At 41.7% G+C, this 26,158-nt stretch overlaps 1 protein-coding gene across 4 annotated transcripts in view; it reads left to right on the top strand.

The window, feature by feature from the left end:
• Positions 1-26,158, top strand: part of LOC119720836 (laminin subunit gamma-1-like) — a 50,486-nt gene that overhangs the window by 12,821 nt on the left and 11,507 nt on the right. The window contains exons 1-23 of one of the 4 annotated variants that reach the window (XM_038190692.1): positions 968-1,001; positions 1,775-1,930; positions 2,307-2,419; positions 3,475-3,693; positions 4,948-5,097; positions 5,619-5,751; positions 6,341-6,450; positions 6,627-6,816; positions 7,184-7,333; positions 7,666-7,797; positions 12,260-12,383; positions 13,426-13,565; positions 14,758-14,983; positions 16,733-16,982; positions 17,267-17,389; positions 18,586-18,708; positions 19,391-19,607; positions 20,547-20,710; positions 21,690-21,846; positions 22,915-23,111; positions 23,667-23,760; positions 24,588-24,734; positions 25,481-25,513. In XM_038190692.1, the coding sequence (XP_038046620.1) occupies positions 1,780-1,930; positions 2,307-2,419; positions 3,475-3,693; positions 4,948-5,097; positions 5,619-5,751; positions 6,341-6,450; positions 6,627-6,816; positions 7,184-7,333; positions 7,666-7,797; positions 12,260-12,383; positions 13,426-13,565; positions 14,758-14,983; positions 16,733-16,982; positions 17,267-17,389; positions 18,586-18,708; positions 19,391-19,607; positions 20,547-20,710; positions 21,690-21,846; positions 22,915-23,111; positions 23,667-23,760; positions 24,588-24,734; positions 25,481-25,513 (3,343 nt within the window). In that variant the 5' untranslated portion in view covers positions 968-1,001; positions 1,775-1,779. Of the gene's footprint in view, positions 1-967; positions 1,002-1,774; positions 1,931-2,306; positions 2,420-3,474; positions 3,694-4,947; positions 5,098-5,618; positions 5,752-6,340; positions 6,451-6,626; positions 6,817-7,183; positions 7,334-7,665; positions 7,798-12,259; positions 12,384-13,425; positions 13,566-14,757; positions 14,984-16,732; positions 16,983-17,266; positions 17,390-18,585; positions 18,709-19,390; positions 19,608-20,546; positions 20,711-21,689; positions 21,847-22,914; positions 23,112-23,666; positions 23,761-24,587; positions 24,735-25,480; positions 25,514-26,158 lie in introns of those variants that run through there. The other 3 variants (XM_038190690.1, XM_038190689.1, XM_038190691.1) reach the window with 3 other exon arrangements.

Genomic DNA, 26,158 nt, shown 5'->3' with positions numbered 1-26,158 from the left:
GACCACCGTTGGAAAAACCTAACTATTTTTCAACTACTGCTCCAAACTTACCATTTTGTTCAGTCAAAATGTTGTTTGCTATTGGTTACTTGTTCATGAACGGGTGCAGGCCAGCTAGACTGGTTCCCTGACCTAACAATTTTCCGGCATCTATAAATTGATCCATTTCATCTTTAGTGGAGTCAGGGAACCAGACTACTTGAACGTTTTTGTTTTTCTTGGCTTTTCCAGCATTTTCGAACACAAAACTTCAAACATGTCAGTGTAACAATATTTGATCTATTATACTAACCCCTCAAATAGTTCATTTTTAAAAATAACAGCAAAAGCCAATGATGTACATTCCCTTTAACGCCGGCTGACAGCGATAGACGCAGCTCGACAAAAGCCGATAAGCTGGGGGACTGCTATTGCCGCATTCCTGCTGCATACTGTGCATAGTGCATCCATTTATAGACAACGGCTGAATGCCTGCACGTACACATTCCACCCAATGTGCAGCTGCCCGTGGCCGAACAATACCAGCGTCAAGGGGTTAACATCAAAAATTTTATCATGTCTGTCATCAATCCTGTGATTTGGATTACATCAGTTCATTCTGGCTCAGTATCTGTGTGTTGAGCCCATGAAGGTGTTGTACCTCAAATATGCACTCAGTCAGGGCAGGGTGTCCCTAATATTGCTGCTTTTGCGTTCTGTGCAGGTACCAGACCTGTGATGTCAGGGAATCATTAGATCGGGAACCAGACTGATTTTGGACTAACAGGATGCCATTATGTTGTAGCGATATGACAATTGTTGAGAACAATAGCTGGCCCAATGCTTCTGACATTACTAAGGTGTCCCATGAGTGGACATTAATCTTGTGTTCAGATTTTTCTTTAGAAAAAAAATCACTGCTTTAATTTGCATTCAATACTAACATTGACCAAATTTAATGCCATGTTTTGTTCCTAACACAGATGTCACGGAACCTTACCCGTGTAGTCAGTATTGCTGGCGTGAGTAACTAACACATTAACTTGGATAAAACCCCTTCCAATTCTCCTAACACCTTTCTTGAACAAATTTGTGTCATTTCACTGGTTTGAGGGTTCTTTTTCACCGTTCTGACTCAATGTGGAATCTGTTTGGTTTTCAATAGACCATTATCATGTTGCGGCCATCTTGATTTTTCCAATTCAAACATGTCAAATCAACGTAACCAAAGCGAGGCTAGAAGGAAAAATAGTCTGGTTCCTTTTTGCACAAAAACATTGTCATTCAGTACTGTTATTGGATACAGGGAGCATGACTAAAATGGTGGCAGCATGATAAACGTCTAATGAGTTCTACACTTGAAAGCACAAAATAAGGGTAATGCAAGAAAATTATGAGTTAGAAATTAGCTTTTGTCTAGTTTTGCTCATAATTCTTTGGTATGTGTGAACCATTCATTGGCTGTTCCACAAACCCATGTTGGATATCTCATGTAGTGAAGTACATTGAACTTGTATCGCTGTTCGTAAAATTTAGTAAAAGTGTAAAATAGACCAAAATACAAGCAATCATAAAGAACATGTGAGCAGAAATAATAAACTAACAACTTATTTCAGTGGCATGTTTCTTGCCTTTTGGTTTACAGACTTGTAATAACTATATGCATTAAAATCTTTTGTGATTCTTTTATTTTCTCTTTATTGCTTTTTTAAATTTCAAGAACCTGCAATCAAAGCAATTAGAAAATCCTTGTTAGTACATGATACTAATTTTACGTACTTGTGTCCCTTTGCAGCATGTATGTGTGATGTGAATGGCACACAACCCAACACAATCTGCAACGAAATAGACGGGAACTGTACGTGCAAGCTGAACGTGCAGAATGCACACTGCGATGAATGCAAAGACACGTTCTTCAATCTGAACGGTCTGAATCCAGTCGGTTGCCAACGTGAGTATAACGCAGGGATCACAACGAAATCTTTAAAACAAAACAAAAACATTTTTCCACTACACTTGGGAGCCTCTTATTTTGAAAGCATAACCCATAAAAACCTATATTTTTTATTCCGCCATACATTTTGAAAATTTAAAGAGAATGTTAGAGATCGATTTGACCCACAAGTTTATTCAACATAATGCCAACATAACAACATTGTTAGTATACCTCTCTTAGATTTGTGTTCAAGTGTTTCAAAATCGGGTTGTTTGTATGAAATTTGTTTTAGGTACATATTTATGTAGTGTTGAGAACTTGAGGGAAGCAATTTGTTGTATTTCTGCTACCTCATGCTGAACAATGCCATGGTCTTGCACCCTAATTATAGCGTGTGACTGTGACCCTATCGGTTCCCTGGGCTCCACCAACTTCTGTGACAAAGTCACCGGGCAGTGCATCTGCAAGAGTAATGTAGAGGGCAGCAGATGCGACACCTGCAAGGTATGATGGGAAGGCAGGAATCGTGTGAGATTAGCTCATGGCCAAGACATGCAGATGGGACTCATGTGTTCACAGGTGTTTACCAACGGAATGAGTCATGAGTGTGGTTCATGGGTGTGGATCTGGTACACGGTACCCTGTGGAGACATGTTCATAATAGGGAACAAAGCATTGTGTACGTCTCCACAGGGAAATTCTATTGGTGAATACGTCTCCACAAGGTTATCACAAAATAGATATATGGATTATATCCCAAATAGAAATAGATATATCCCAAATTGAAGTATTTTATGTAAGGGATTTTAAGTCCAAATTTCAGCCCAGGAAATTAATGCTGATTAAAATAGGAGCATTTTGAAAGTACACTTTCAAACTCTCAAATTTTAGTACACGAGAACAAAGAAATGACTCCACAAGGATACAAATTCCAGTATGTGTGCTCCAGGGTCTGGGTCATAGGTGCGACTCATGGGTGTGGCCCATGGGTGTGGCTCATGAGTGGGGCTCATGGGTGTGTGTCATGGGTGTGGCTCATGAGTGGGGCTCATGGGTGTGGCTCATGAGTGGGGCTCATGAGTGGGGCTCATGGGTGTGGCCCATGAGTGGGGCTCATGAGTGGGGCTCATGGGTGTGGCCCATGAGTGGGGCTCATGAGTGGGGCTCATGGGTGTGTGTCATGGGTGTGGCTCATGAGTGGGGCTCATGGGTGTGGCCCATGAGTGGGGCTCATGAGTGGGGCTCATGGGTGTGTGTCATGGGTGTGGCTCATGAGTGGGGCTCATGGGTGTGGCTCATGAGTGGGGCTCATGAGTGGGGCTCATGGGTGTGGCCCATGAGTGGGGCTCATGAGTGGGGCTCATGGGTGTGTGTCATGGGTGTGGCTCATGAGTGGGGCTCATGGGTGTGGCTCATGAGTGGGGCTCATGAGTGGGGCTCATGGGTGTGGCCCATGAGTGGGGCTCATGGGTGTGAGTCATGGGTGTGGCTCATGGGTGGGAGTCATTTTTGGAATCTGTTTAAACCAAATTCTTTTACATGGTCTCTTTAATTTGCAGGCCGGTAGCTACAACCTAGATACAGCCAATCCTGATGGCTGCTCCCTATGCAGCTGTGACATAGGAGCTTCTCTGAGTGGTCAGTGTGATGGGACCACCGGGGCTTGTACATGCAGGCCTAACATTGCCGGCCGGGCCTGCAATCTGACCGTGACGGGTTACTATGTGCCTAAGCTGGATGGGTTGACGTATGAGGGGGAGCTGGCATCGGCGGATAAGGTGAGACTTGTTACTCTTGTGCTTTTATTTGATATGTCCTTTAAAGGAATACATTTGAGAGAATGCGCCCATTTGGGCTCGAAAATGCATTTTCCACAAAATGATTATGATTGGGAAGATCGTTCTAAAGTAGAATATGAAATGTTCACACAAACATACCTTGGAAATTGGCTGCTTTTGTGTAAATACTACACACAGGAATTTTTGAGTACAGTATTTTAGTCCTCAAAAATTGAGCCATTGCGCTAGTCGTATATTTCTGAAGCTAACATAGGACCTAATTCGCTCTTTGCATGCTTCCGCCATAAGCATGCAGAGCCTCGATCTGGCAACTTTACACAATATATATAGCCGGTTCAGTGATTCCATGCATACATGGGAATCACTGAACCCCGACACGGGAATCAGTATATTTATTGTGTAAAGTTGCCAGATCAAGGCTCTGCATGCTTATGGCGGAAGCGTGCAAAGGGCGAATATCGCAAGAGAATTGCCGCATACATCTTATGCGGCATCAGTGTTTTGTTGCCAGCTTGGCTCAAAAGTTGAAAAAGGAGAAAAGAATTTTCTGACAGACATGAATTTGGTTTTGTTAATAATAATGATGATGCTTAATCTTATGTTTTCAACAACAAAATTCTCACAATTTAACTTTTGGGTTTATCAAGATGTGGTCAGGTACACAATTAAGTGGACTCATGCTGAAATTTGCATTTAATTGAATAACCCATTCAATCAGCACCAAAAAAAATTGGCCCCCCCCCCAAAAAAAAATGTTCGACTGACCTACTATTTTGGGGGGGCCTAAATAGGAACATAAATGAAGCATTTTTAAAATTATGCCATTACTTTTGGCTAGCCTATACTAGTACTACTTGTAGAACTAACGTGTAACGGCAGTTTTATACATAGGCTTCTTTTGGTAAGCATTATTCATCAGTTTTGAAAAAATACTGATTTTGGAATAAAAATACGGATTTCTGGCTTTAGGAAAACTGATTTTGGAATTTGGAGGTTGTCAGTTCTGAATATCTGAGCCCAATTTCTTGACCCACATTTTGGGATTCTAGATTATAGCGTCACGGACATTGCAAATCAGATATTTTTTTTTTACTTGAAGAAATCTTATACAACCATCATCTATTAATGGTCAAGGAGATCAACACTACGAGTTTGGGATCATTTCTCTGAATCGCTAGATGTCGTGGTTAATTGGCTCTGTCATGGACATTGATTAATCCATTTTGTTTGTAGGATGTTACCATTGAGGAGAGACCTACCGATACCGACACTGCCAGGCACACAGGCAGAGGCTTTCTAGCTGTCCCCATTTCAACTATAGTCACATTCACTGATGTGAACATTCCCCGCACACAGGCCTATGAAATGGTGCTGAGATATGAGGTAATCATAGGACGGAGTAACTGTATTCTACATACCTGACGTGTACATTGCAGTGATACAATCAGTCAGTACATTTGGACACTCGAGCGAGTCCTTCTAAGGCAGTGACTTGAGTCAATTTAAATCATGTGGTCAACAAGGTTGAGTCAAATCGAGCCACAAATGTGCCTGAGTCAGTCTCATTCTTGCTGTACTAGGATCAAGTCACTTGCATTTTATCGCAAACTGACATTTGGCTCAGCAATTGAAGAGTTTATTTCCAGAATGCGATATGTAATTTTCTTTTAAAACAGAAAATGTGCACAGTTATTAAACTTTAAAGAATAAAACAGTATGACAGCTGTTTCTAAACTACATTTTTCGCTTTATTGTATTCTTAAATTGTGTTGAACTGTAGAACAGCCGTCAAAACTGACTTTGGGCAGACAGGAGAAAGTGGGATTCTAAAAGGGAAAAAAATGGTGTTTATCACGTTTTTGATATAAACTCTTCAATTCTTTTATTGTTCCAATTATCTATAGAGTGCTGCTAATTTCCCAAATGTTCGCATTGCGTTGGACCAGCAAGCACCCACGGCCTATGAGTGCCAGGGGACCACGCAGTCTGGTGACACCATAGCTCTGCCATCGAACATACCTGCAGCTGGAGTTGGAGGTAAATGTTCACCGTGAACATTTTATTTGCAGTTTTCGTTATTGATTTGTGCTTGACTTTGAGAAATTAGACTGTCCAAATAACGTACTTGAGAATAAGTCTTACAATAAGTGCACAAATTATATTTGATTGATTCAGATTAAGAATAGCTATTCACTGGAAATCTTTTCACAATATGCTGGAGTTAGCTCATTCGTTGGCATTATGTGGTTATCCTATACAATAGCACTGCCCGGTTCTCTTCACCAGCCTACAACCAGTCCAAGTCACAAGTGACAGTCAGTCAGGCAGTGGGATAGGTGCAAAGATGACACTAGGCTGCCGGCCCTCAGCCTCAGAGACCAGCAAACAGCATTCAAAATACAATTCTATCAACTTTACTCGGCAAATATATAAATGTTTGATATGGATGTAACATTCACACATTGAAACACAAAAATGAAAGACAAAGAAAAAGATGTGTAATTTTTCCCAAACATTTCTATCGAACAAAGACTTTAAAACGGGACCTTTTAGCAACAAGATATTTTTGGATATGTATTACTCCAAAATCATTTTGAGAGGACAAATCCCTTCGTTGACCTTTCAGGTGCACTGCGGTTTGGCTCAGCCTGTCTGAATGCAGCAAGCCAGTACAATATCTCAGTTGAAATTGGTCTGTCTGATGGAGGCGAGAATGCTATCATTCTTCTGGATTCGGTGAGTACAAATTTGTCTGAATATCGCATCTTTTTGATCTTTTTTATTGTTTTTTCCCACATGTACATTTGTAAATCAGAGTTACAATATTGAATTTTCCCAAAATATGGCGGTGAGATTTGGTAAGGAACATAAGATCATAGCCATGTGGTTCAACCATCTTCGTTGTTCTCCAGGTGGTCTTGCTTCCTGTATTGGATGACCTGGATGTCTTCACCTCTGACATGACCTCTAACCTGACCCGAGAGGTCATGACATCCTGTTGGGAGGCAGCTGTCATAGCCAGGCCTGGCCTGACAGTGGATTCAGGGGAATGCTCACAGTATGAGTTCTCCATAATGGCCGAAGTTTACAACGGAGCTGTCGGTAAGATTTATATAAAAATATGTGATTTTAATATTAATCTGGATAACCCATTATTAGTCCCTGTAGCACCTTAAACTGCCCTGCCTATTACTCCCTGTACCACCCCAAACCAACTTAGCACTGTATGGTTGTATGGATTCTACACTGATTAAATATGTAGCATGAGTATGTAGCATGGGTGTAAAAAGGATTGTCAGTGCCACCATGAAAATATTTAAAAGGAAAGTAAAGATTAAGAGTAGGTTTCAAATGGTAATGTCCTCATAGTAACAACTAACATTTGATTACTTTGCTTTTATTTGATTTGTTTTAACTCAGTTCTTCTGACAACTTATTCTGCTTTTTGTATTTTTCCCTCTGGTCTTAGCTTGTTCGTGTAATGATGCTGGAACTGTGCCAGGTACAGCGTGCGACTCGTACAGTGGCCAATGCCAGTGCATTGAAGGCGTGACCTCACAGTCATGTGACTACTGCGCAGCGTATCACTATGGTTACGACACAGTGGCAGGCTGCACACGTAAGTGCCTCAGACCATTTGAAATATTTTCCCATACAACTTCATGAAATCTATGGAGACGTGAATTATTCATGTTCTTGGCAGATCTAAGAAAATAGCTTTTGTCATTATGAAAATTGATCTGTTATTCAACAGCCCATTTCACAATACTGTATGCAATGGCATGACTCCACTTCATCACATTTTATTGTGCAATAGCACAACATTTGACTTTGTGCAACATTTCAGTTATGGGTCATTATGACACATTTCACGAAAGTTCCACAGTGCGTAAAAACGTGACTTCTGATTGAGAGTAAGTGTCACAGATTTCTTACTCTTTCATATTTCAGCATGTGGCTGTGACATCAATGGTGCTATCACACCGTCATGCCATGAGACTACGGGAGCCTGTGACTGCCATGTGAACGTGATGGGTGCCAAATGTGACGCATGCTTGACAGAACATTATGGGCTGTTCACAGGTATGTAGATGGAAATAAAAAGTTTAATATCATTAACTATGTGAAGAGTTTCATTTGTAGTCGTACATTTTGAACTTCCAGAAAATTACACCCTCTTTAGTAAATCAATGGGACATTCAGAACAAAAACAAGATCTAGCTATCTCCACATGAAGTAATGGTATGCGCGTGAATGTCACAAGAAAAATATCCCATTCAGCATTTTACAAAGTTTATATGAAACTCTTATGCTTAAATTTCTGTCAGCATATTTCAACGTACGCGTTGAGCAAAATGTGTAACTTAAAACCTCCCTAATGTAGCAAAAGAAAGTTTGGATTTAATGAATTTGTGGTAGTTTGGGTTTATTCTTCTTCTTCTTCTTCTTCTTTCGTGTGAGTTAGTAGTACTGTACATCAGGCTATTTCTTGGAGCTGCGTAAGCCAGTTGATTTGTGCGTCTTTTGGGCACGACAGATCAGTCATCCCGTCAGGAGGTTGGAGGTCGGGGCAGTGGTATAATATATGATCTGCCGTCTGCTCATCTGCACCACAGGTGCATGCCGGTGAATCCCGGAGTTTCCAGCGGTGCATGTTGGCATTGAATCTCCCAACCCCAGTTCGCAGCCGGTTCAGTGTAACCCACTTCCTCCGGGGTAGTTCCGAGCCAGCAGGAGCTTTGGTGCCAGGGGGAACAGTGAACTGCCTTGGGCGAACCGTCCCTTCCCAGCCCTTTTCCCACTCTTGTATTAGGCTAAAGTCGGATCTGCTGAGGGCGGCTGCATGTCGGGAGAAAGGTCGACGCGATCGGAGGCGTTGGCCACCTAGGTCCTGGGATTCTGTCGTAATTTTGTGAAGAAGGTGGTCATCATCGGCAAGGGATTTGGTTGTGAGCTTGTCTGTCAGATTCTCGCGGCGTAGCCTTGGTGGTGCGATTCCAGCGAGGACTGGGAGGAGATCTGTGGGTGTAGGACGGAGACATCTAGTGATGAGCCGCATGGTGTCATTTAGTACACAGTCCAGCTTTCTGGTGTGGGTACTCCTGCACCACGCTTGCGCAGCATATTCAGCAGAGCTGTAAACCAGGGCTAGAGCTCCTGTGCGAAGGGTGGATGTTGATGCACCCCATGATGTACCAGCCAGGCGACGCAACAAGTTGTTCCTTGCCGACACTTTTGCTCGTAGGGCTTCGAGGTGCTGTCTGTATGTCAGCTGTCTGTCCAGTATCACTCCAAGGTAAGTTGGGTGGGGGTTGTTCGGTAGGGGAGTCCCGTTATGAAGAACAGTCATCTGTCGATTGGCTTCCTTGGTGTTGAGATGAAAGGCAGTTGCAGTAGTCTTGGCAACGCTCAGCTTGAGTCTCCACTTCTTGAGGTAGTCTGTAAGTAGCTCCATGTCAGCCGTAAGCGCATTCTCTACTTTGTTCCAGTTCCTATCAGTATACAGCAATGCCAGGTCGTCTGCATAGCCATACTGCCGTGAAGCTGTGCAAGGTAGGTCGCTGATGTAGATATTGAAGAGCATGGGAGACAGAACTGATCCCTGGGGCACCCCATTCCGTAGGCGACGTGGTCGGCTACTTTGTCCATCGCTGGTCTTGGCTACAAAGCTGCGGTTCGCAAGAATTGTTGCGAGGAACCGCACTAGGTGGCGGTCTGGAATGGTGCGGAGAAGCTTTAGTGTCAAGCCATGATGCCACACTGTGTCATAAGCTGCAGTGAGATCCACTAGAACAGCGCCTGCCTTGTTGCATTTTTCAAAACTCACCTCGATATCATTGGTAAGCTTGACAATCTGATGGGTGGTACACCGACCATGACGGAAGCCTGCTTGCTCATCCGGAAGTTGGGGATCAACCACTGGGTTGAGTCGGGCCAGAAGGAGCCTTTCGAGAAGCTTGAATGGCACGCACAGGAGTGAGATTGGTCTGTAGCTCTTGGGATTATCTGCTGGCTTGTTGGGTTTCAGGAGGGCTATAACAGTAGATTTCCTCCAGATCTTCGGGATGTGCAATCCAGTGAGGCAGGTCGAGTAAAACTCACGGAGCCAGTCCAGGCTCTTGGGACCACAGTGCTTTAGAAATTCTGGGAAGATGTTATCCGGGCCCTGGGCTTTCCCACATTTTAGTTGGGAGACAACCAGTGCGAGCTCAGCAGATGTGAAGGGTTTGGAAAGGAAGCCATCTACGCCTGGAGCATTCCAGAGTCTTGAAGTTTCCTGTTTGACAATCCGGGCGTGGTCTTTGTCTGCATTCTCAAAGTTGCCATTAGCAGGCAGCTGATGTGCGATGGAGTTTGCTGTGACAGGGCAATGCTTCGGACGGGAGCTGCGGCCAGTGAGACGGTTAAGGGTCATCCAAGCCAGCCTGCTAGAATGGGTGAAATCAATGCCTTGGACTGTCTCTTCCCAGCGTTCCCTCCGCTTCTGATCTAGGCATTTTGTCAGCTCTGTGGCCAGTGTGGCACTCTTTTCATCACTGTCAGAATGTATAAATGCATTGTAACATCTATCACACTCTTCATCCCAAGCCGGTATGTAGCTGCGACGAAATCCACGAGGGACAGCATGCTTAGCCGAGTCGATTAGAAGTTTGCAGAAGGCAGAGTAGGCTTTGTCCAAATTCCCGTTAGTAGGAAGAGGGAGGGTGTCTGTCCCAGACTCAACCAGTTCTCTGAACTGATTCCAGTTGGCCTTTCTGAAGTTCCATTGCTTTACGGGTCTGGAAGAGATTGGCACAACAGGGTTATCCGGAATGATGAGTGATGGTCTATGCTGTGACTTGGGGAAAGGGTCCAAAACTGAACGGTGTGGGGACGGACCATTCAGGTTGACAAAGGCTAGGTCAGGGTTAGATGTTGTGTTCCATCGACCAGAGCGAAAGCTGTCGGGCTCTTTCGAGTCATACAGAAGGTGGACACCAGAGGCTGAGGCCCAGTCTTCGAGAGCAGAACCATCTAGGGTAGTCGTGCGGTAACCCCACGTCGTGCTCTGACAGTTGAAATCTCCAGCGTACATGCAGGGCTGATCAAATGTTGGGATGGAGTCTACTAGTAGTCTGGTTCGGGGTGGCTTGTAGACGTTAATTACAGTCACACCTTCCACCTGAGTTGCTGTCCATTCCAGGTCAGAATCGGAGGCAGAGGCTGCTACTGCTTTCCACTTGGCCGAATTCCGCACAAAAGTGGCGATCCCATGGATGTCGCTTTCAGTGTAAGCTGCTAAGGTATATCCAGGGATCTTAAGACGAGAGCTGTCGCTCATATGGGTCTCTTGCAACAGGACAACACTGACTTTGTTGGTCTGCATCAAATGTTCAATGATGGTGATTTTGGCCTTGGTTAGGCCCTCTACATTCAGCTGCAGCAGGGAGATACCAGCCCGTACGGCATCCGCAGGTGCCTGCCCTGATGAGGGCACGTGCTGCGGGTTGGTTCTAGTCTGTTGTGGCTGACGATCCATCGTGTAGACGAGTGTAGACGAGTGGTAAGAAGTTGATTGATGTAAGTTCTACTAACTCTGGTAGTTGTCGTTCGCCTGACTTGCGCCAGTTAACAGGATTCACCACGGGGAGGTCGACAACTTGAATCCCTTTGGGTTTATTGAGTATTGCATTCACTTCTAGTTACTAACAAATCAAACCAGTCATTCTTACTGGGTTTTTTTTTCTTTACAGCTTTTACATGGGTTTTTAAATATGTTTAATTTTAGACTACTTATTATCGTGCTTTCCTCGCTCATCAAAACTTATGCAAATGCATAATTGTATTACCTTATATAACACCCAAGTAAATCTTTCTCATTTGATTGGAGGATTGTAGGTCACGCGGCATTCATTAATTGAACCATTGCACGGCCTATGTCATAACTGTGCATTTTTGGTTCCATTCACCATGCATTTTCGTCCCATCCCTTTTGATCTATTGCACGCTGCGCGCACGCTAAGACGCGCAGCGGATCTTGGCGCTATAGATCTTTGCGCTATTTAGACATTTATCATGCGTTATAGCATTACAAACTTGCCTTTGAAGTTGATGCAGTTGCCTTGATGATTTTTTGACATTGTTTTAAGAACTTACAATGTTAATTTTCATTATTGTCAATGATTTAATTTTTAAACCTTTGTTAGCCTTGAAAAAGCTAGAAAAAAAGTAGTGGATATGATACAATTTTGTGAGCTTTGTTTGTTCTTAAAGTTTTATCCTCCAATCGAATGACAAGATATACTTGACAAAGATATACAAATAATGAATGTTTTGCATTCGTGGAATGGTGAGAATATTTTCATTTGATGAAAGATTGAATGTTCCAATCAACTCGGCTTCACCTCGTTGAATGGAACATTCAATCTTTTAACTCATAAAAATATTCTCACCATTGCACTCATAAACACTAATTATTTGCATAATAATGCAATGTAATAGCATCTTCATCTTGACGTAATGGCATCTTCACGTAAATACATTTTCATGTTGTTGATTTGAGCAGGTACTGGCTGCACCCCTTGTACCTGTGATCTTGATTACTCCCTGGACAATGCGTGTGATGACCTGGGTCAATGTAGCTGCAAACCAGGCATCGGGGGACAGAGCTGCACTGAATGTGCACCTGGGTATGGCACAGCTTCTCTTTCAATGCAGAAAATTTGCCGAGAAGTTTAATTTTAAGTAAAGCAAAGGACATTTTCAGTATTTCATTGATCAAATAATCAGACCACTCATTTTAGTATATCAGGTTGAATTCCTAATGCACTAGCTTAGATTTCAATATACTTGTTAGACTCAGATAGGGACTGGATTTCAACCCTGTGTCAAGTCAAGTAGCCAGCTATTCAGATGAGCTGTGATTATCAAACTCCTTTGTCATTGTTCATCCCCTGTTACTTGTGACCTTGTAATCGAACTATGATTGACTTGTGTGAACATTTTTATTGACTTTAAGAAGTCTGGATTGTACAAATATTCATGAAAATCCCTTTATTTAATGTTATGACACTATACGAAGACAAAGGGCAGCTTCAGGTCGACCTGCGATGTGCTTGCACCGCGACGGAACCATCGGCATCAAGCAGAATAGTAATGCTAAGGTCACAAAAACTGAGAAAGTTTTGATTCTCGTGGAACAAGCGGCATCTTGACACAAAATATTCTCAACCATGCTCACGTCACCCGCGACACGGCAACGATTCCTCGGCATAGACGTGATCAGGTGATGTCTTCAAATGGCGGTGCACGTGTTGATGACAATCAAACGACCTTCCACAGCCCCGTCTGTTCATTGGACCATTTTTGCCGCACGTTGATTGGCTATACAGTGAAATAAGATGATCTGGATGCACGTACGACATTGTAACTTCACACATGTTGACTGCGATATATTCCTACATGTCGGGAACACGTTTTTCTACTCTTTCGACTGTTGATTTTTATTTAGCGCCGATTGCAAAAATCGGCAACTGATATGTTCCCGACGGTCGTAGCTCAGGTGCAGCTTGATCCTGAAAAGTCAGTCGCAAACTGTTCTGTGTCGTCACAAGGTCGACCTGAGGGCCGCCAAACTTGTATATCAGTATATTTCCCGAATGATATATTTGTATTGTATTTCCCATCACTACAATTTAATAGATGTTACATTTTGTTCTGTTACTCCCCCAGCTTTTACCAGTTGACAACAGAGGGCTGTACCTTTTGCGAGTGTGATCAGGTGGGGAGTGCGCAAAGTGGCTGTGACAGCGCGGGCAACTGCCTGTGTAGTGAGGGCACCACCGGCGACAAATGTGAAGCGTGTAAAGAAGGTAATGCATTGTGGGTAAGGTAACCTCGACTCTTTATCGGTCAATTGGTCCGTGGTTATCGATGTGTGCCCCCCCCCCCGCCCCAGCAAGGTGGTTGACTCTTCATTCCAATTTGTTTCTGCTTCCAATTTTTCATAAGTGCTTACTGCTTAGCTCCTTTAATATAATTGGTATGTGTTTTCTACTATTTAATATATATGTATAAGTGCAGTGAAAATTTGTGGCTAACAAAGTAAAATGGGGTAGAGCAAGACTCAGGGTTCCTGTGACCTGGAATAAACCTAGAAAAGTCATGGAATTATATTTTTAATTTCCGGGTCTGAAAAAGTCATGGAAATTTGTAAAAATGACAGAAGTCGTGGAAAAGTCATTGAATTTTGTGTAGACCAATTTATTTTAAATTTTAAATATTGTATATTCATAATTCAGCATCGAAAATCTGATTTTTATAGCCGACAAAATGCGACAAATTTCGCCGATGCAAGCATTTTGATTTCAAAAGACATTGTTGCTTTGTTTTGTTATTTTTCTGTTTCTGTTAAGCACTTTTCACGGAACAAGTTTTACAGTTCTGATCTGCATTTTGATGAACTAGGTCTTATATTTTCATAATTTGGTGATTGAAAAGTTTGTTGTCCTAAAAGTGTAGGAACCCTGAAGACTGAAACGAGCAAAAATTAACCTGACTTGGATGCAACACGCTTCCCACAATTATGTTGTCAGCCTTGATTGTTGAACAACATATACCGTAGACATCTGCGGATTGGTCACAATTCATACAAACTTAATAGACACTATTAGTTATCCCACCGTACAAGTATGAGTGGAACACGGAATAGTGTAGTGCATCTGTGTCACATAGAGTGGCATATGGGACAGCGACGCACTACATTTTCCGTGTTCCTCGACTGTGAGTGGGATAACAAATTTATCTTCAAGCAAACTTGACACACTGTATTAAGTTGGATTGGGCACGCTGTCCACAAACTTTTCAGCAGGAATGGTGCACATATCTTGGATTAGTGCAATATGCGGGGTGCGGTATGGATCGTGGTATATAGGATAATGTGGCCTGGTTGCCATGGATCAACCAATCAGGATCGAGAATTCAATTTTGTTTGAAGATTAAAACACCATTTCAACTCTCGGGGTTGGTTACGCCCTTTTTATTCAACCTTCTATTCCCATGCAGGTTTTTATGGCTTTGGGCCCTGGAGTGAGCGTGGCTGTGCCCGCTGCTATTGCTCCTCACACAGCACGCAGTGCAGCACTGCGTTATCCTGGTTCAGGGGCCAGGTCGTCAGCAGTTGGTCCCTGCTTAACTTTGGAGCTGTTGATCCACGTTGGACCGGGGTGACGGGTACCGGTGACAGTGTTGCAATCAGTGAAGTGCCCATTCTGGATGTGTCCAATCCCAGGTAATCCTTATGCATGTTTCAGTGTTGTCGTCAAGTCCTTTTGCAAGTAAACATATATACTGAAAGATAATGTGATACAATTGAACATCACATAATGAACATCACATAATGAACATAATGGGGTCCAAGAAGGTTTGTTATAGTGGTCATTCTTTATAGCAATTTCCACCAGCATGACATTTAAAGTTGACAAGAGGGTTTCTATACGCATGCACAGGGTGTCTCCACAAAAATGTAGCAGTATACATATCCATAAATATTACCAGCACCCGATTTCACGAAGCACTGCGACGCGTTGCAACTCGAGTTACGACGTGTAACAGGTCGCAACTCGCGACGCATCGTATAATCCATTTCACGAAACGTGACGAATTAAACTCGTCGCAAGTTACGACGTGTCTAGTGGTCATCGCAAAATAAGAAAAGTCCTTTTCTTAGCCAGTTTTATGCCATAAAGCGAGACTATAATACCGAGGCAATGTGTGTAAAGTTGTAAATAGAAAATTCATTGAATAATTATGAATTAGCCTGGAATATTGCAGTTGAAATTTCAAAGTAACTATACAGTCCAGTGAGAGCTTGTTTTCCTTTAAAATTGCATCACACGGCCGCCATTTTGTTTTACGTTTTAACAAATTTCAAGCAGAGATCTGATGACTCTTTGTTGAATTTCAGCCGACTATTTAGCGTACGCTGACTATAAAACAGTCACCGAGTTGTGCTATGAATACACCTATGACGCGTTGCACTTAACGACTTGTTTTGGGAAATGGATCGATGAGTTTCATGAAATCGGGTGCAGCACTCTCTTTTTGCAAAACATGTCTATAGAGTCTGAAGGTATAGGAAATACTCTACACAATGGTCTTTATCCCATCTCATTTGGACATCCAAGTCCAGAGATACAGCTAATTATTAGAATGGACATGAATTCCAAGTTGGGCTACTTTGTATCTTGTGAAAGGCTTTCACATAACAAAAAGGTGACGAAAGTGGCTCAAACAGATTTTGCCAAGTCTTTTAATACAGGCTTTGCCGTAACTTTTAAACAAAAGGTCCATATCACACCGAACAAATATCCTGCCAAGGTTAAAGAACACTATCATCTCATGGTAATTTTTTTTACCAAAAAAACCCAATTTAGTTTCCTCAGAAAAAGTACCTGGTATGTTGTTTGACTGCTACATTGTTTTAGACACCATGTAGAGTATTTAATCTCCATTCCATTCAATTGAAAATAATACCAGCAGGTCTCTCATCGATATGCGCTTTCATTAAATTTCATTAACTTACTGAAAATGAAAGAAAATCCAAGCCAAGTAATAGTCATGTAACGCAAATGACCAACACGGTCGGAACCGCACATTTGTAACATGCATGGACAGCTCACACCCATGTGCATGCGCAGCAATGCACCAGTGGCAGTGTCGTTTAATGAGCATTAACACATCACGATTAGCTTCCAGAAAACAGAAAAATTCATGCACAAAAAACTTTCATGAATTAACTCACTGAAATCTTCATTTTATATCATTAATGTTTATATGTAATGTTTACATTTTGGCAAACAGTGCATTTGGTGCCATCGTGGATCCAGTGATGTAATTGTCTTTATTGCAGCGTAACAGGAACCAGTTTACCACAGCTGCTGACGAGACATTTATGTATTTTGTTGACATTCGAATACTTAAAAGGTATTCTCAACGAGACAGAATAGTATTTTCTTGCCGTTGTATTTCATCCTTACAGATTGATTCTAGAGCTGACCGAGCTGAGTAACTCCACTGACTTCTTCTTTGCCTCACCCTCTGTCTTCCACGGTGATTTCCGCACGGCCTACGGCCAGTCTCTGACCTTCACGCTCAGCCAGTCAACAGCCCAAGACCCCTCTGTAAATCCAGAGGGAGATGTCTTCATTGATGGAACCTATGTGGATGAGACACTGGTTGCCGCGCTGCCGTATGTACCAAACACCAATATGAATGAGACAGAGTACCAGGTGAGACATTTCTATGTCTTCCTTAACCCTAACCCGCAAATATATTTCAAAATACTAAATGTGGCAATTCCAGCATCACAGACTTTCTAGTTTATTGTTGATATCTATTGTTCTCTGTATATTTTATTTTATGGTTTGCTTAATTCTTTTGTGATTTGTTTCTATTTACTTTTTGTTCACATATATGGGCACAGGTTGAGTTTTAAACGTTGCTTATGTTGATCGATAATTTCACAAACAAACATTTTTACGCATTTGTTACTGATTGACCTAATGTTCAATAGTTCAAGCTACATGAGAACTACTGGCGCAAAGGTAGCTTGCAAGGGGACCAGCCAACCGCTGAATTTATGATCAAGATGTTAGCTGGTATCCGGTCCATCCGCATCCGGGCCAAATACACTACGGTAAGTCCAAATGCACCCATCCAATGAGTTCACCAAATTTAACAGTGAGCAGTTTTTCATGCATGGCATCGGAAAATCCAATTTTATTATATGCAATCTGCAAGTATAAAATTAACATTGCCAAATTTCAGCAATGCAAGTTGCGATAGCTTCTTAATTGCATTGAAGCTTGATTTATCGTAAGTTGATGAAAATGTTTGATTTTTGGAAGGAATATATCACCACTTATACTGTAAAGAGCAAAGGGTGTGAGTTTGTCTTGCAGTCACTATGTGGACATGTGAACAAAAGATGTCCACATAATGCAGGTTGTGTTGACGTTATGTGGACTAAGCCGTGTCCACATAACGTTTCGCCCTCTCTGGAAAACAGGTTTAGAGACATTTCGGGTTAGGGTTATCTGTCACAGAATAAAGAGAAACATCCAAGGAAATCCAAAAAAAATTAAAAATTGGGGGTTGAAAGAGTTTTCACAATTTAGGTAAAGTTATTTTTTTGTACCGAGTTTTCTTAACTACACGAAAACAAAGGAATGTCCACATAGCGTATGTAAAACAAACGTGGGTGTGTATGTGTGGGTGTGCTTACGAGTTGATCGCCCTAAAAAAAAACCAGCACAGACAGTACGTAAATCTTTAACCTATTAGTCCCCCCACTCAAAAACAACAACAACAACAACAACAAAAAAGGCGGTGTTATGGAACTATCAAGGAGTAAATTGCTGTGATAGAGCGTGTAAGTCTCGCCAATCCACGTTCACGTTTTATGTGAACATCTTGGTACCAAACACTGACAAGTCTAGTCACAGACTCCCGTGTTTGAATTCACCCACTTGTTATCCGCGTGATTGACTGAACAGAAATTGAGGTCAATATTTTTAATTTATAATAGCCATCAGTTCGCAATATTTTTTAATATGTTGTAAATTGTAGTGCTTTCTTTAATACCCATGAATGGATGGGCCCAGTCAGGACACAAAATACACGCAACAAAATAGGACATCACATAAGTTAAAGATCCTATACACGGTGCCCGGATGTGCTGTATTCTCGTAAAATCTTGCAGGTTTTTGAGGTCATCTAACATAGTCTATACAATGTACAAACAAGTGCGTTAAAAAGTTAATGGGCCCAACTTGCTCATGAAATTGCAACTATATTCTCTCAAAGTTAATTTGCATTTGGTTGTATACACAGCTACCTGGGGAGTCAGTATTCCTGCATAGTGCCATGCTAGATTATGCCATGCAGGGTGATGGTTCAATAACGGGAGAATCCGCGGACTTTGTGGAGAATTGTACCTGCCCTGCTCAGTACACGGTAAGGCATCAATGACAAAGTCAATATGAGGTTTAGATCAAGCATCTCATTTGATGCCCTCATTTGATGTCTGGTTTTTTGGCCATGGCCCCCCCCCCCCAAAAACGAAATCAATTTTTTTTTTTTTATGTGACATCGCAATAAAGGCAGGCAATGAGTACACCACCATCTTTTCCTCAAAAAACATTGGTTAAAGTGGTCAGAAATTGCCTCAGATCACACCACAGAGCATCTAGAATCCAAAAAATTTTCGGGGCCCTTAAGCGGGCCCCGAACCCCACGCCGTAATTTTTTTGACCCACTTTTTGGGGGGACCCAAAATTGTTTTGGTCCCCCCCAAAATTGTGTTCTGGATCCGCCCTTGCACACATCCCTATGTGGTTTGTTTTCGTTAAGAACACTTACCTTCTTGTGATCCGTGGACAGAACTTTAAAACGGTGGTTGAGTTTAAAATTCTGTAACATGAAAAGTACATGAGTGATTTGAATGATTCTTGTACTAAAAGAAAGCTTATGAATTGGGCTTTCATACCCTAGATTTAGAAAGTGCTACATGCAGAACTTCACCAATGCGTTCCAATGTGCCTCCCAGTGGTCTTTCCCAACTCTCCTTTGGTAACCGTTGTGCATATCAATCTCCAAACGTTTCAACCTTATTCAAGTCTACTCTTGCCATACCCAGGGTCTGTTTTGTGAGAGCTGTGCGCCAGGCTTCAAGCGAGCCTCATTAGACATGGGGCCTTTCTCTGACTGCGTCCCCTGCGATTGTAACAGTCACAGTGATCTACCCTGTCACCCGGACACCGGTGTCTGCCAGGGTTGCGGAGACAACACCGGAGGGGAGTTTTGTGAGCTGTGCTTGGATGGTTACTATGGAAACGCCACGGGCGGCACGCCAGGTAAGTGTTTTTTTTGGGGGGGGGGGGCACTGTTTAAAATGTTGGAAAACATTTTACAAGTTTTTTAGGGGGAAACACTGATGTTCTGTGAGATGGTCAGAAGTCACTGAAGTATATGCCTTGAAAACATTATTTTCCCACTAACCTGTTCTTTCACACTTATTGCACGAACACACCTCAAAGCAAAATCAAAGCATGTTAGAAATTTAAACAATGCATTGATTATCGAAAAAACTAAAAAAAAAATATCATTTTTAATAGAACAATTTACTGGAATGCGATGATTTTAATTTTTTTAGAAAAGTACAGGCAAACTAGCCAGACAAGATCTGACTTCAAGACTGGTTCCTACACCCTCCTATGAAAGGATAAGTAATTTTTGGACTGAGAACCAGTCTACTTTGAGGCTCTCATTTTTGGGTGAATTTTGCTTCCCTGTTATTAAAACCAGTTTGCGTTGGATGCTGTGTCAACACGCGCTGGCTGTTTTTATGCACAGGCACGGCTGACGGGCTAAAACGTCAAGCCTGCCTCGTTTCGCCTCCAGGTGACGTCTAAACACGTTAATCCCTTATGTCTTTTGTACACACACGTGAAGTCTGTGGAGGCAGACCATGTGTTGATCTTGAGTTGGCCGCTGTGCACAGCCTTTCGTTGTACAATTACGCTCCGTTGCACACCTCGGAGTGTTGAAAAATATGAGGTTTCGGCAAGAAATATCTAACAAATATTGTTGAAATGACTCTTGCGAATCAGTAATTGTGGCGTTTGGCTGTATGTCAGAAGTTGGCTGCTATATTTTGCCTTTTTCGAACATCCAAATTTCAGCAAAAATAATCCCGTCTTGAAGTGGTTAAGCACACTTTGATTTCCAAATGTGAGTTTCCAAATTAGCGAATTTCCAAATGACCAGTTAATTGTTTTTCATTTCCCTCACAGGTGACTGTCAGCCCTGTTTGTGCCCAGGACCCCCGGGTAGTGTCAACTCCTTTGCTTCGGTCTGTGATGATACCGGAGTCTGTGCCGATTGTGCAGTAGGCCACAGTGGGGACTACTGCCAGACATGCGTGACCGGGTATTACGGTGTTCCAACTAACACTTTGGTATGTGCAGAAGGGTTTCAGAAATTCAAACTTACTTGTTCTTTGAGAGTACGTCAAATTTATAAATACATTCCAATAGATCTCTCTCATAGGACGCCATCTTGGTAGGAAAATTACAACTGCGTATTCAATGCCATCAGGTGCACGTGCACGCAGTGTGTAAAATGTTCTAAACATGCGCATGTGTTGCTTTAAACTTTCTTCGATATACGGTGCAGCCAATGCGCGTCATGAAAATTTGACGTCCAAAATGCTGATGCACATGACAAACTGTGGGAAGTGACGTCATTTGAGAGCGACGTATTAATTAAAAAACTGAATTTGATTTTAATTGGAGGGTTGAAAGACTTATTTCATGTTCAACGTTGTGAATTTTTCGCTTTTTGTGAAATCTGAAAATGTTAATCCAATTCTGTTATACTTCAATATCAGCTGCTATTCAAGGATACTCATGCAACAGTATACTTTTATACATCAAGTACAAAGGACATGCCAGACAATTCAGGAAGGTTACCTTTCTAAAATGCCTAAAAATATAAGTTGGTAAATATTATTTCACTTATGGACAATAGCCAATTAAAGTCTGTCGTAAACCAATATGGCCGATCAGGCTGGCATTTATCTTCTGTTTCTTCGGCATGAAACCACTGAGAATATTTCTATTCCCCCTGGATGGGATGCTTGTCCATTGCAGGTTACTCCCCAGCTAATGCCGGTACCCATTTATACTCCTGGGTGGAGAGAGGCAAGTGGGGGTGAAGTGACTTGCCCAAGGACACAATGTATGGCCAGCAGCTGGATTCCAACCCCTGACCCTCAGATCATGAGTCACGAACACTAACCACTAGGCAACACTTCCCAAAATGCCTAGTCATTAAGCTGTATTTCATGCACCCATTGATGGATGTATTTTGTATATTGACAAACTTTCAATAAGGAATTGAAATTATTTCAAAGATATTTTTATTTGTTACGCCAGACAAACAATGGCCAATGCCTGCCCTGTTTCTGCAACCTGAGCCCTGGCGATTGCAACACCATCACCGGGGAGTGTTTGAACTGCGCAGGGAACACTACTGGCCATACCTGCGACATCTGTGACTTTGGCTACTGGGGCACCATAGACAACTGCCAAGGTAAACATCAACAATTTGCCTGTTAAAGGCACGTTTGAACATTGGTAATCAGGGCTAGATTAAGTGTTCCGTAGGCCCTAGGCACCAGTGTTCCATAGGCCCTACTGCGCCCAAGGCACTAGCACCAATTTCATGTTGATGCTAAGCTATACTAAGCAAGCCAGGCCATACCGTGATATTTTTGTAAGCTGTCAAATTTTTCGTAAGCCCCAAATTGTTTGTAGGCCCTAGGCACAGTGCGTACTGTGCCTATTGGATAATCCAGGCCTGTAGGTAATTACCCGGAAATGTACCTAACTGAATTAACGAGAAAATCTGTGCCCAAAGTGAAGATAGAACTGAAACCACATACCCTGTGAAATTATTCCGTCTGGAATGGTATGCTTTGGAAGAAAACGAAAGTATTGAAAGCGGTTTAAGAAAATGTGCCAACGGGCACATTTTTACAGGCATTAGCAATGTATTCCAGTTAGATGACCAAAAAGTTTGTGCATAGATTTTCTCAGTTTTTTCAAAATGTATAGTATCCACTGAGCTGAAATTTCAACAAGTTAGTTGTCACGCACCCTTCTTAAGATTTTGAGCAATTTTATTGCTTCAGATGAGAAAAAAAATGCACAAAATGCAAATGGTCACATGTACTTTTAATTATCAACACCTGGAGTAATCTGTCAACACTTTGTAGCATGAACGTTGGTGACTGTGCGAGTATATATCTGTTTATTTATTTACCAAAATGTGTCACTTTGCTGGTAAAGGGGTCCAGTACGTTTGAATGTATTTTGTTGTGTTCTCTCGATAGTTATAAAATAAATTTGTGCCAATTTTTATAAACACCCCCAAACTTGTTCTATGTTTGAATCAGCAGGCAGACTGTAACTGGAGTGAAACAACTTTCTTTTTGAACAAAATTTTTTTCAAATTTCAGTCACACAAGGACAGAAACGGTTTTGCCGTCCAATTTTGTTTACTGTAATAAGAACATGAAAATTGATTCAAAATAAGAATTGATTTTTTTATGTTGACTTTATATATTCTATACCCATTTCCCGTATTCCGTCCATTCAGCATGCGATTGCGATCCAGTCGGCGGTTTTGGGAACTGCAGTCGTGATGCTGGCGTATGTTCCTGCTATCCTAACGTGATCGGGGACCGATGTATGCAGTGCGCTGTGGATACCTGGGGCTTTGCCAGCGGGGATGGGTGTATGCCTTGTGACTGTCATCACATCGGGACTGTGAACCAACAGACGCAGTGTGACTTGGTAGGATTTTCTATAACTCTTTGAATTGTGTAACAGTCATACAGGCAGTAGCCACAGGCTGAAAAATTGTAGTCTTAATAATGTCAACATCACTGCGAACTTCAGTTTAAATCTGTCAATTGGCAATTGAAATTATCAAACTTAAGTTGTAAGTGTGCAACAAGCCCAGTACAACAACAAGTCCTTTATTAACCAGTTCGCGCCGGATGACGTGTATACACGCAAAGGTTTTGCGGCATTCGGAACAGATGACGGATAAACACGCGGAGAGCAAGGCCGGAAATATCTGTCAGCAAAGGCCAGAAATATGAGTGTGCTGCCCGAGGGTGATGGCTTCAACCCGCCTGGCTTGAGGTCGAGTGAAAAGTAATCCCGCGCCTCGTTCCATTCTTGTCAAAATAACCCCAGTGCGAACTGGTTAACTATGAAAAGACCCACCCAAAACAATAGGCTAGCTACAGGCTTATTAGGGTTGTAATCATATCATGACTAGTCATTCAGACTGGATGTCTAAAGTCAAATGCTAAGCGTTATGTACCATTTGTTGTCATTAAGGTGACAGGTCAGTGTGAGTGCAAGCCTAGGGTCACAGGTCAACAGTGTGACCAGTGTCAGCAGGGATACTGGAACATAGACCAAGAGTGCATAGGTGAGAACTTCAATTCTTTCAGTTTTGATCTGTGTTTGACACGTGTTGCACTCAGGACCAGATTATGGTTGTGTGAGACCCTGGGCCCAAGGAATGTTGAAGTCCAGGGCCCCCAGGGAGAACAATTCTTTGATAACTGATGGGGCTACCCTGGTAAAATAAAACAATAAATAAAAAAGTCCATGCAGCACAAAACATTTTCCCAACTTTCCTCATTGCTTTAGTTGATGAGCTTCAAATGTAATTTGAATAATTTAATGTCATAAAATCAAAAGGTGGTGTTCCAAAATTAAGCACAAAATCGGGTAGACGATTGCTCAAATGTCTTGCACTTGACAAATCCCAGAAACTCCTAACTGACCAAGAGAAAATTTGTGTTAAGGTGACAAACTATTATCTCTACTCAAGCCACATGTTTTGTGAGAAATATCTTTTCTTATTTTGGAGCACAATTTAAAACGGTTCAATGCACACTTTGAAAATACATCAAAATGACATCTCTCTCAAAACTTTTTTAATGGGCATTATGAATAGTAATACTCACAATTTGCCGACTTTTCATTTCCTTTGAAATCTGGGGTAAAACTTTCAGACATGCAAGGTGCTGGAGTAGAAATAAACGTGCACCATGAATGGGTAAGCCACAGTATAAAGGCCGGTTCATACGTCATGCAAATTTCACTCCGGAGCAAATTCATCAGAGTAATAAAACTTTAGTTCTTGACATGATGACATTCACTTTGCCTTCACTTTCACGTGAAGTATGAACGGCCCTTCTATCGGCCCATAGAAGAATAACTGAAACCTTACCTCTCTCTACCCAACAGCTTGTGAGTGTAGCCTTGAGGGTACTGCCCTTGACACCTGTGACGTCAATGATAACTGTGCCTGCGATCTTTTGACCGGTCAGTGCAGCTGTAAGTCCGAGACAATCGCAGGACGGACGTGCAACAGGTGTGGACGCGTCGACGAAGGTACTTATCTTGTTTGCTTACAACAGAGCATTAAAATCGTCTCGTTGAATTTTTTAACCACTTGTCCTTTTCTATGAGCAGAGTGTATGTCTTTTGTTATTCCGGTATAATTTGTTTTGTATTTTGTTCTTATACTGACAATTTTTTGTTCCTAATATGACACGTCCTTTCCCTCTCATATATTTCATGGGTTATTTTGTGACTGTAAACCTAAACACGTACATGTACATTCTTCCAGTTCTAACATTTTCAAATTGAGAGAAATATTTCTTATGTTAATAGTGTAATGTCTTCACAAGGTTGAAGATGCACATCTCTAAAATTGTATTGTCTAATGTGTTTCTCATAAGACAATTACATTTGTAAATCCATGGGCAACAAAGTTGGGGTCACTTTTCCAAGGTCTGGATTCACCACTCGAAAAAAGAATATCTTTGAGCATCATAGAAGATCAATATTTCAGTTTCATTGTACATTTTCATTCTAAGAATTGTATAATGATCACCATAGTATCTCCCCTTCACTAATTAACAAGTGTGTTTATTTTCTTACATGTACTCATTGTTTCACTGTTTTTATCGTTTCATATTTTGTTCTTAAATGTACGTAACACTAGACATGTTGATAATACTTGGATTTTGTTTTGTTTTTGCCTCGTTTCCCTGCCAACAATTGTCTTGCTGTGTTCTTCTCCATCGTTCTGTCCTTTTGTATTTTCTGTTTCAACCCCTCTATCACTGTTTTAGATGGGTCTGAAATAGTCACTGAAGTGTTTGTTGGTAAGTTTAATGAGTTTCACGTTTCACTGTTTTTATTTTCCCATAATTTATTTCTTTTCATGCAAATAGATTACTGACTTAAATAACAAGTACAAGTATCTCATAAACAAGATTTGATCTGTCATTAACAACAAGATGTTTTGTTATATCATGTCTTGGATACTGTAATTTCATTGGTCTAAAACGGTCATGTATCTCATCTCTAAAAATGACCGTTTACTTCATGTACACTGCACTGCATATAAATTACCTTATATACACCACGTTTCATATATATTGTCTTATATACGCTGTTTCATATATTGCGTGTGCATGATGGGTGCATGTGTAGGGCCCGCCTGCCTCGCAAAATGCTGTAAAAATGAGTCTGAAAATGCATTTCAAACAAAATTAGATGGCCTACCGTCTTAGCAGAATCTTTGTCAAAGGCAATAAAAAGAAACTCTTTAAAATGAAAAAAAAATCAGCATCAAGATGACTGGAACCGTTACTTACTTTTGTATAGTTTTTTTTAACCTGTTAGCCCTCATAATGCCACAGACTGCCCTGCCTATCAAACCACCCCAGCACTCTATGGTTTTATTGATTTATGGAGGAGTAAATACAATGTAATGCAGTTTAATACCAGTGCTAAAGGGTTAAAGA

The sequence above is a fragment of the Patiria miniata genome, unplaced genomic scaffold, assembly GCF_015706575.1.
Source record: "Patiria miniata isolate m_02_andy unplaced genomic scaffold, ASM1570657v1 HiC_scaffold_9, whole genome shotgun sequence".
Taxonomy (NCBI): domain Eukaryota; kingdom Metazoa; phylum Echinodermata; class Asteroidea; order Valvatida; family Asterinidae; genus Patiria; species Patiria miniata.
Note: the sequence above shows the minus strand (reverse complement) of the source record. Positions and strands in the feature narration are given on the sequence as shown.